Here is a 10,862-nt window from a genome sequence, read left to right on the forward strand (position 1 = left end):
GCGCTCACACCAGGAAGAGGTAGGAGCACGCCGGTGAACCATATCACTTGGCCGGGTCGGTGAGTAAGCTGGTGTCCTTGCATGGAGGGAGAAGGGGACACCATGCAGGGGTGCTGGCCATTGTGCTACACAGGTGACGCAAATTTCCTAGCTTTATAAAAACCCTGCCTCCTCTAACCTTTTGACAGAAAATAGCAGCTATGGGTTCTTCTAAGCAGCTGCCTAGCACTTTGAAAATGTACCAGGAGAAAGCTATAAGATAGAAAAGCGTTTTCAAGTTGCCCTTTCCTCAGTTCAAAATGTAATTAAGAAATGGCAGTTAACGGGAACAGTGGAGGTCAAGATAAGGTCTACAAGACCAAGCAAAATTTCAGTGGGAGCTGCTCCCGGATATGCTAGAGAGGCAAATCGGAACCCCCCCCTTTACTGCAAAATACCTTCAGAAGGATATAGCAGACTCTGGAGTTGTGGTACATTGTTCTACTGTTCAAAGACACCTGCACAAATATGGTCTTCATGGAAGAGTCATCAGAAGAAAACCATAACCCTAAACAGGCTTGAAATCTTGGTCAAAGTTATCTGAACACACAAATACAAAGGTTAATTTTTAAAATGTAAAAAATTACATATATATATATATAACAATATTTTTAACTTTAGGCCTTTTCGTTCGAGATCAACTTCAAGTTGCTTAACTAATCACAATAACAGTAATTTTGACCAGGGGTGCCATGGAAGAAACACAAGATAACTGTCAATCTTCCTCAGTCAGGGGCTTCACGCAAGATCAATGGCCTGAAGAGAGCTGGGAGCACAGTCTCAAACATTACCGTTCGTAACATACTGCGCTGTCATGGATTAATATCCTGCAGGGCATGCAAGGTCCCCATGTTCACTCCAGCACGTCCAGGCCCATTTGAAGTTTGCCAATGACCATCTGGATGGTGTAGAGGAGGCAAGGGAGAAGGTCATCTGGTTAGACGAGACCAAAATAGGATCCACTCGCCATGTTTGGAAGAAGAAGGATGAGTACAACCCCAAGAACACCTTCCCAACCATGAAGCATGATGGCGGAAACATCATACTTTGGGGGTGCTTTTCTGCAAAGGGGACAGGAGGACCGCACCTTATAGAAGGGAGGGTGGAAGGGGTCATGAATCGCAAGATTTTGGCCATCAAACGCCTTCCCTCAGTAAGAGCATTGAAAATGGGTCATGGCTGGGTCTTCCAGCATGTCAATGTCCCAAAACATACAGCCAGGGCAATTAAAGAGTGGCTCCAAAGGAAGCATTTTAAGGTCCTGGAGTGGCCTAGTCAGTCTAGAGACCTGAACCCAATGGAAAATATTTGGAGTAAGCTGAAACTCAATATTGCCCAGTGACAGCCCGGAAACCTGAAAGATCTAGAGAAGATCTTTATGGAGAAGTGGGCCAAAATCCCTGTGCTGGAAATGTGGTAACATCTGACCTCTATATTCGCAAACAAAGGTTTCTGTACCAAACATTAAATTGTTTTTTTCTATTGTACCAAATACTTATTTCATGCAATAAAAAGCAGTTTAATTATTTAAAAATCATACAATGTGACTTTCTGGTTTTTATTTGTAGATTCTGTCTCTCATAGTTGAAGTGTACCTACGAAAAAATTACTGACCTTCTTCCATTCTTAGTAGGTGGGAATACCTGCATCAGATACTTATTTCTCTATCGCTTCATTGTGGGACACAGGAAGCCACGGGTGTATGCTGCTGCCACTAGGAGGCTGACACTATGCAAAAAAAAAAGTTAGCTCCTCCTCCGCAGTGTACACCCCACCAACAGGAAGTAGGATATTCAGTTTAGCTTAGTGTCAGTAGGAGGTGGACACGGGTCTTTCATTAGACCCATATCTACCTCTGTGTTCGTCGTTCCTTTTCAGGTACCACAGAGGGATACAGTGTGAACGGTTACTACTGTATTCCCTCAAAGAGACTGAGTACGGCGGGTACTGCCACCCCGTATCATCATACGTCTAGTCGGCAGGACCCCAGCCCCTAACACAGAAACGTGTTGAGGTGATCTGATTGTCGGTCCTGCCTCCATCTCCCACCCACTCGCCCACCAGAGCCTGTCGGTTTGAGGAGACGCGGATGTCACACAACGCTGGATTATCGAACATCCGACCTTTCTTGGATGGGGAGGTACTTTCTCATAAGCTATTGTGCCTCCCAATGCCCATCAAGACAACTTTTTCCATAGTCCCTTATAACCATCTTCATCCCTGTACGCTTAAGTTTAGCTTCCTAATTCATCTGAGTCTGCTGAGTCGTCCGGTAGTCTACGTTCTATCTGCTTAGACGAGCAAGAGGTTGTCTCTTCAAATGGTTCTCCTTTTCTGAGCCGTTTTGTTGATGTAACAGGGCCTACATCGCTGGGTTGAGATCCAGGGTTCCACCCGAGGTCCCCTTCCGTACGTCTTCAGCGTTTTCCTCTCTAGCAGGTTCACAGTACCCTGCACTCAAATCTTGTCATTTTCTCGGAATCCTTAGTCCAGCTGTTTCCAAAGAGGGAAGCGTCTCGGTTTCCTATATTCCCTCTCTCCAGAGCTCACTGCGAACTATACCACTTCTCCGTCTATGGACCCTCTGGTTTCCAGATTTTCCACCAATACAGTCCTCCTCTGCCAGAGAGAGGTTCCCTCAAGGATACCAACGGCGGACTAATAGTCCTTGGCAAGGTCAACCATGAAGTGTTCACCGTTGCATTGTGCCCTGCCTTTGTCTCCACCTGGGCAGCAAAGTTTATAGACTCATGGGCTAAGCGCTCCATCTGGGCTTTCTTTCTGGACTCCGATCGGAGAAAATTGCTGTCCTCGCGGACCAATTTACTCTTGCAGGGAAGTACATGGTATCCGCCTCGGATGCCGCTGCAGGTGCTACTTGGACATCCAGCAATATCATGGCCATCCGAAGGACCATTTCACTTAAGGCGTGGCAGGTGAACTTATCCTCATAGAAGTTCCTCACCAACTTGTCTTTCCAGGGTTCCCGTCTGTTTAGCTCCAAGATGAACCAAATTATTAAGGAGGTCACCGGAGGGACAAGCTCTCTTCTTCCTCTGACTAACCCTCGTCGTTCTCCTGGTTGTTTTTCCTCAGCGTGACTCAACGGGATCTAACGGAGGAGTCCATCCTTGTCTTTCAGGATGAAATCTCTTCGTTCAGTAATTGCTTCCTGGGAACCACATGTGTTTGCCTTTGTCCTATAGAAGCCTTTATCCAGGTCCTCATTTCTTCAGGACATCGGAGATCCCTGCTTTTTGCGAGGGACGGGTCCATTTTCATTTTATAGCTTTTCCTTCGTGCTCTCAACCACTCCCAGAGTCTCGCAAGAGTCTGTGGCAGCAGTTTTCCACGTTCTGTGGCTCACAGGTTCAGTGCTCTTCCCTTAGTTTGCCGAGGTTCTCCATGGGTCTGTCCATCATTCTTGATCCCCTTCCTTTCGTCCGGCTCGGACTCATCCTTCGTAGTGTTCTCTCATCAGGCTACCTGGCCAGGGCGACAAGCATCTATCCAACTAAGTCCACCCCTCCCCCTTTTCAGTATACGGGTTCAGCGTTGAGAGGTCCTCTGGCTTCCAGGTCAACGAATGCTCGCTAAATCCGGTCAGCAATTTTTAGGTTTACCAGGTCAGAGTAGAGCTCCTTCTTCCGGGTTTAAGGCGCACTCTACCCGGGCAGTGGGCGCCTCCTGGCATTACACATAGGACCTCCGACCTGCATTTCTACAGAGTGATGATCGGTCCTCCACAAGTTCGCAAAAAAAATAAATAATTGTGTGTGTTTTACATGATTATATTTTAATAAATGTTGATTTTCTGTTCAAGAATAAATGTGGGTGGTTGTTCATGGGGAAAAAATAAGACCTCCCCTTATGAGTTCCACCCCATCATTCGGAGCAAAAATTTATTTTAAACTGCCAACTCTGGAAACACTTTTTTTTAATGTTGATTGATAGCGCTGACTTACCCCCAGGCATCTCTATCTGAGGATAAACTTCTGTTATGTGATCATTGTCCTTTTATAGGAGAGTGCACACCTCGTCTCCCGGTACTTACCTACCCGCAACCTCCGATCCTCACAAGATCTCCTACTCTACTCCCCTCTTATCTCCTCTTCCCACAATCGTATACAAGATTTCTCTCGCGTATCACCCCTACTCTGGAACCCTCTACCACAACACATCAGACTCTCGCCTACCATCGAAACCTTCAAAAAGAACCTGAAGACCCACCTCTTCAGACAAGCCTACAACCTGCAGCTACCACCGATCGACCAAACCGCTGCATGACCATCTCTACCCTCACCTACTGTATTCTCACCCATCCCTTGTAGATTGTGAGCCCTCGCGGGCAGGGTCTACATTCCTCCTGTACCAGTTATGACTTGTATTGTTTAAGATTATTGTACTTGTTTTCATTATGTATACCCCTCCTCACATGTAAAGCGCCATGGAATAAATGGCGCTATAACAATAAATAATAATAATAATAATAATAATAAATTGCTCTCTCCTTGCCTCTGACATTGCTTATTGGCTCTGCTATCCCTTCACTGCAAGAGAGCACAGAAATCACTCTCCTTTCTGATGAAATAGCTTGGCTATAGTAGTGTAGCAAAGTCTGTTGCATGGAAAGACTGATTTTTGTGCTACTTTTATGCAATGAAGTGAAAATAGGAGACCAGCAATGTCGGGAGTGAGGAGAGAATGATTTGTGTGCACTCTCCTGTATAAGGACAGTGATCACAAAACCGCTTTATGATCAGTGTTGGCTCTTGGCTATTGGCTGTCAATCGACATAGGAGTAACAGTATTCGAAATAAGTGTGTGGAACAGACGGTGCATGTGCAGATTACAATAAAGTTGTTTTTTTGAAGCAACGGAGAATAGATTTAAAACCAGTGTATTCTTAAAATGTGAATTATGCCAGACTTCAGATATATTATCCTTAATAGATATTGCTGCAGATTAGGGTGTGAGGGGGGATAAACTATTGGGGTATATTCATACCTTGCATTTTTTTTGTCACATTTTTTTTCTGCACGTTTTTGCAGCAAAAAAATGTTTTGCTGCCCCATCAAAGTAAATAATATTTCTGAAATATCACACATGCTGCTTGTTTCTTTTTCTTTGCAGATTTGAAGCAATTTCAGACCGGTAGCATGTCAATTCTTTCAGAGTTATTGCAGTTTTTCATCCACTGTAATGAATGGGAAAAATAACGCATGCAAAAAATGGACATTTGTTATGCAGCGTTTTTGCTGCCAAGAGGCACATTTTTTTTATGCAGAAATCTCTGCAGTTAATACTTATCCCCTGATTGTATGTGCATATGTTGTTAACACATAAGCCTATACATAAAAGATACATTCATTAATGATTTTTTAAAAGAAATTTCAGCCATACACTACTGAAAAAGTCAGGTCAGTAGTCACCATGTGTTGTGGGTTTAAAATCTGCAACATGTCAGTTTTTTTGTTGCAGATTTTGCTAATGTTTCGCCATGGGGATCAGGGTCACAAGGACTACCTGACTTTTCCCAAGAAGAAAATATTAATGTTTCTACATATCACGATTGTACTTGAAGCATTTAAAGTTGATCAGCGTCTCTAAAATTTCTGCTTTTGTATCTGAAGTGTGAGTTATCAGTTTGTCATTCTCTGTGTTTCTCCGCAGGTGTGAACCCAAGTAACCTCATGAATTTGTTCACATATGAGAAGGGCTTCTGCTTTGTGCACTATCTGTCCCAGTTGTGTGGGGACCAAGACAACTTCGATGCCTTCCTCAGGGTATAATAATTTAACACTTTATTTCTTTAATGATGGCTATTGTCGCACAGTAATCCCCATCTCCTTCTCACACAGGATTATATTGAGAAATTTAAGTTCCGCAGTGTTGTAGCTCAAGATCTGCTGGAGTCTTATCTTAGCTTCTTCCCTCATCTGAAGGGGGAGAGTACAACATACAGTGAGGGTGAGTCACAGACTATGGTAGCATGCAGCACTTCAAATTATAATTGCCAAATCCTCATGATCTGTTTTCCCCTCCAGATCTGCAGTTTGAGCGCTGGCTGAATGCCCCAGGGCCTCCGATGACCCAACCAGATCTTTCTCAGGGATCCGTATTCACTTCGTCCGTGGAAGCTTTGAGTGAACTGTGGATGGCTGAACCTTTAGACATTGAAGCTGCTGCCAATTTTGCCAATATTGCAGACTGGCAAACTTTTCAGACTGTGCTGTTTTTGGACAAGCTTTTAGATCAGTCCCCATTGCGGCCAGGTGAATTAATCTGATATTTTTCTTATTTCAATAATTGTGATGTCTTCAGACTATTAGTACACAGAGGCATATACTTATTCACATTTAACATCATCTGCCAAGTGGATTCCTAAACACTCAATTTGTCCAAGTCCCCTGGTAACTTATGAACATGCTCCATAGACTGCATTATACTACCTAGATTGGTATCTTCTGCAAAAATAGAAACAACACTATTAATCATATCTTATATATCCTTAATAAATAAGCTGAGAAATAGCGGACCCAGCATTGAATCTTGGGGTATACCACTGACAACTGGAAACAACTTAGAGTAGCAGTCATTCGCCACAACTCTCTCGATGATTGAGCTAGTTATCAATCCAATTGCAAACCTTAAAGTGAACCAGTCAAATGAAAAAATGCTATTAACCTACAGATATTGGGTTAATCTGCAGGGCTGTAGTGTTCTGAACCTGCCCAGCGCCCACATTTAGAGCTCCGCTGTCTGGAGGGAATAAACTTAATTCCTTCCCGCAGCGTTGAGGTTTCACTTACAGGGGTGGTTCTGTTGCTGGTTCAGTCACCACTCTGTATAGTGAGCAGCTGCTGTAACCGCACCCTTGGCACTGACTGACAGCTGGCCTCAATGCTGATCTGCTGTCACTCAGTGATTAATTCATTTAATATCAGCATTTTTCAGGCCGGTTTTGATGGAAGGGGATATTTGAATCAAAGGCACCTGATTCATTAAGAGACGCAGAATTCTTAATGAATCAGGAGCGTCTTAGAAGTGGCGGGCACCTCCATGCGCCTTTCCACAAATCTTACTCGAATCAGGGACTGTAGTAAGATTTGTGCCATACCCCACAAATCATCGTGAATTAGATGAGCTGGCACTGCCATGCCCTGTCCTGCCCTAGCTCGCCCATTTTGGTAAGTGTCCCTGAAACTGAAAACACCCAAAATCGCTAACTTTTTGTGTAACCTTGGGACTTTTCATAGTGTTGTACTCCAGATTTCTGGTCTAAATAGTTTGATGAGTCCAGGTAATAGTGTTGGTGATCTTCCACTGATCATGAATTATAACCTGTGTTATAATACAAAACTATGTTTGCAGGGCTAGTCAGGAAAAAAAAAAGTAATATTGTGGTTCATATTGCAGACGCAACTCGCTCATTCAAGTGAAAAGTCCATTGAAAAAAATCAAACATTACATGAATGGCATAAATCTGGTAACAAATTCCCTTTACCCTTTTAGGGACGCAGACAATTTTTATTGTTGTGGTTTCGTTTTTCCAAGAAACAAAACTTTTTCTATTATTCCGTCTATTTATCTGCATGATTGGTTGTTTTTTTTGAGAGACGCGTTCTAGATTTTGAATTACACTATTCACTTAAACATATAACATACTGGAAATCAGGAACAAAAAGTTCACTCAAGTTAAATGGTTAAAACAAACAAAGAAAAGCAATTCCAGCACTACAGTTTTTTTGGTGGGGTTTATTTTTTGCTGTGGTAAAATTCTGAATTCTTTTTTTTTTTAATTGTAATTTTTATTGATAACTTTTAAAATTTTACAGGAAAAGAAAAAATAGGCATTTTAGATTTTTCAATATCATTTATAGGTTAACAACCAATCTTATACTATAGTAATAGTTAACATTTTCAAGTAGATAAAGGGTAAAATTTTACAAACACAGAGACAATAGGAAAGGGGGGGGGGAAATGATGTGGAATGTTACCGACCTAGTTATATGCATCTCAGAGGTCATATATTTAACATGGAGACCAAAAGGAATCCCAATGAAATTCTGAATTCTTAAAAGAAAGAAGCAAAACAGATATGTTATTTGTCACCATTTTCCAAAACTCATGACTTTATTTTCACATTTATGAACCTATGTAACGACTGATTTTTGGCATGAGACGTAGTTTTTATTTGTTGCATTTTTGGGTTCATACAACTTCTTGATTGCTTTGAATCGTATTTTTTGGGAGATGTGCGGCGACCCAAAAAATGTAAATTCTGACGTTTCGATTTTTCTTTATGGTATTTATCTGATCGGTTTAATAATTGTAGATTTTGCTTATCACAATTTTATGGATGCAGAAGATAAAAATAATATTTTATATTTTCACGCTTATTTTTTTTTAGTCCTTCAATGGAAAGATTCTGCAATAATTTGTCCTATATATACTGCAATAATTTAACCCCTTCACGACGCAGCCAATTTAATCTGGTGCTGTTTTTCCCCTCCCACTCTTCTCAGAGCCATAACTTTATCTTTCTGTTTACATAGACATATGAGGGTTTGTTTTTGCGGGATGAGTTGTACTTTGAATGTCACAATTTTTTTAATCACATAGTGTACTTGAAAACTGGAAAGAAAAAATCCAAGTGGTGAGAAATTGTGAAATTTCTAAAGTGTGCAGCACCAGATGCAAGCCCCCAAGGCACAGGAGGTCAGGTCACTAGAGATTTACAATGCGTGTGCACCCCACAGGGAAACTCAGACGGATAAAATGGGAAAATGGTTTCCCTGAATAGAAACTATAAACTTGCCTTTAGGTAGCTGATGAACAAACTAGACTCCTGGTCCAACAATAAGAGAGGAAAGAGGAAGGTTAGATTGCGGGTTTCCCTACTTAGATCGTAATCCAGATGTCATTGGAGTAACCGGAGCTTGAACGCTGGGTTTCCTGAGCAGTCTGTGAAACTGAAAAAATCAAATTGCAATGGCGAAGATGATGGAATTGGAAAACAGATATAGTAGTTTCCAAGAGGAGACTGTAAGTAGTAGGTTACCTCCGCGATAGAAGAGGGTGAAAAGAAGGGGGAGGATTTAAGTCCAGGCGACTGCAAGGGTTTGAGAACAATCGTGGAATCTGGGAGTGGACTGAAAAACCTCGTAGAGCACACTTGATTTCTTCGGAACGATGCAGGGATATAGACAAGAACTGTTTGGCGAGACAACCACTCTCCTGTCAAACACTTTTCACAGAATAGGAAGTCCGTAGAATGTAGCTTACTGTGGACGAGTGAACTGTTAGACTGAACAATGTCTGCTGATTTTATGGCCAGATACCTCTGCAGAGGTTGACCAGGATAGCTTTCTGCCTTTGAAGGAAAGAATCTTGGGTTCCGCCATGAAAGGGAAATATAAATCCTATCACTCTGGGTTCCAGATGAAGAAGGGAAGGAGAATTGATTAGCCTATGGGTGATCCTGAACTGTGCGACACTGTACTAAAGTACAGAGAAGAAATGTGTAAAGAATCTGCCACCATGTAGAAAAGGAGGAGCCCTGGACCAAATGTGTGATCTTTGTAAGGACACTGAAGAAGAGGCTAAGCCGATGGTAAGGCCTAGGGCTGGCAGAGACTCGTGAAGACTCTGCAGCCCAGAAGAAGATGCGCAGAGGCAAATTCAAGTGCGCTGGGCAGAGGAAGCGGTAGGTTCCATGGGCATAGCCATGAAGGGCACATAAGCCAGCGCTCTAGAATGGAAAAATAGGTACTGTCCTACACTGGACCAGAGAAATTTTGGTGAGAAAACACTGAGTGGCTGGAGTAAAGCCACTTAAGACATGGAAAGTAGACATACCAATTTCTTGGAAAATTTACCATGTAGAGGTCTGAACTTGGAGCCCAACAGTGTGAAACCGAGAGCCGAAAAGGCATCAGTGTGGCGAAGAGAACAACATTGATAGATACTCTAGTTGATATAAGGACGACTTCAGTCCATCTTCAAATAATCTCAATATACATATACGAGAATCTGGTAACAATTTCACTCCATACACCCTTTCTGTCAAGGAGATTACCTCTTTCCAAAATGGGCCTATTGGTCTACATTCTCACATCATATGCATCAAATGTGCCTCATCAATCCCACACCTAGGGCATTTTGCATCATGGCGATTTCCTATCTTTTGTAAAAAGCTTGGAGTTTTGTGTATTAAGCATAGTTGAGAGCCTTTGGGCCTCACAGGGAGAAATTTGGGAAATGTTTCTAGAATCTCTCCATTGCTCCACTGATATAGCCCCTACATCTGCCTCTCGTTTAACTTTAACTGTCAGAGGGTGATTATCCAGTTGGGATGACAATAGGTACTTGTATATGGTAGAAATTAAACCCTTTGTATGACCTGCTGTAGAAGCAATAATAGCTATACCACATGTATTTTCTTTTTAATGGTGGGTTGATTTGAAATATATATATATATATATATATATATATATATATATATATATATATATATATATATATATATATATATATACATACATACATACATACATACATACATACATACATACATACATACATACATACAGTCGTGGCCAAAAGTATTGACACCCCTGCAATTCTGTCAGATAATACTCAGTTTCTTCCTGAAAATGACTGCAATCACAAATTCTTTGGTATTATTATCTTCATTTTATTTGTCTTAAATGAAAAAACACAAAAGAGAATGAAGCAAAAAGCAAAACATTGATCATTTCACACAAAACTCCAAAAATGGGCCAGACAGAAGTATTGGCTCCCTCAGCCTAATACTTGGT

At 41.7% G+C, this 10,862-nt stretch overlaps 1 protein-coding gene across 1 annotated transcript in view; it reads left to right on the forward strand.

Moving 5' to 3' along the window:
- The window catches only part of RNPEPL1 (arginyl aminopeptidase like 1), a 68,110-nt gene that overhangs the window by 46,933 nt on the left and 10,315 nt on the right, over window positions 1–10,862 (forward strand). The window contains exons 7-9 of the mRNA XM_069726985.1: window positions 5,713–5,825; window positions 5,901–6,009; window positions 6,087–6,314. Coding sequence (XP_069583086.1) covers window positions 5,713–5,825; window positions 5,901–6,009; window positions 6,087–6,314 — 450 coding nt within the window. The remainder of the gene's footprint in view (window positions 1–5,712; window positions 5,826–5,900; window positions 6,010–6,086; window positions 6,315–10,862) is intronic.

Source organism: Ranitomeya imitator, chromosome 5, assembly GCF_032444005.1.
Source record: "Ranitomeya imitator isolate aRanImi1 chromosome 5, aRanImi1.pri, whole genome shotgun sequence".
In the NCBI taxonomy this organism is placed as follows: Eukaryota; Metazoa; Chordata; class Amphibia; order Anura; family Dendrobatidae; genus Ranitomeya; species Ranitomeya imitator.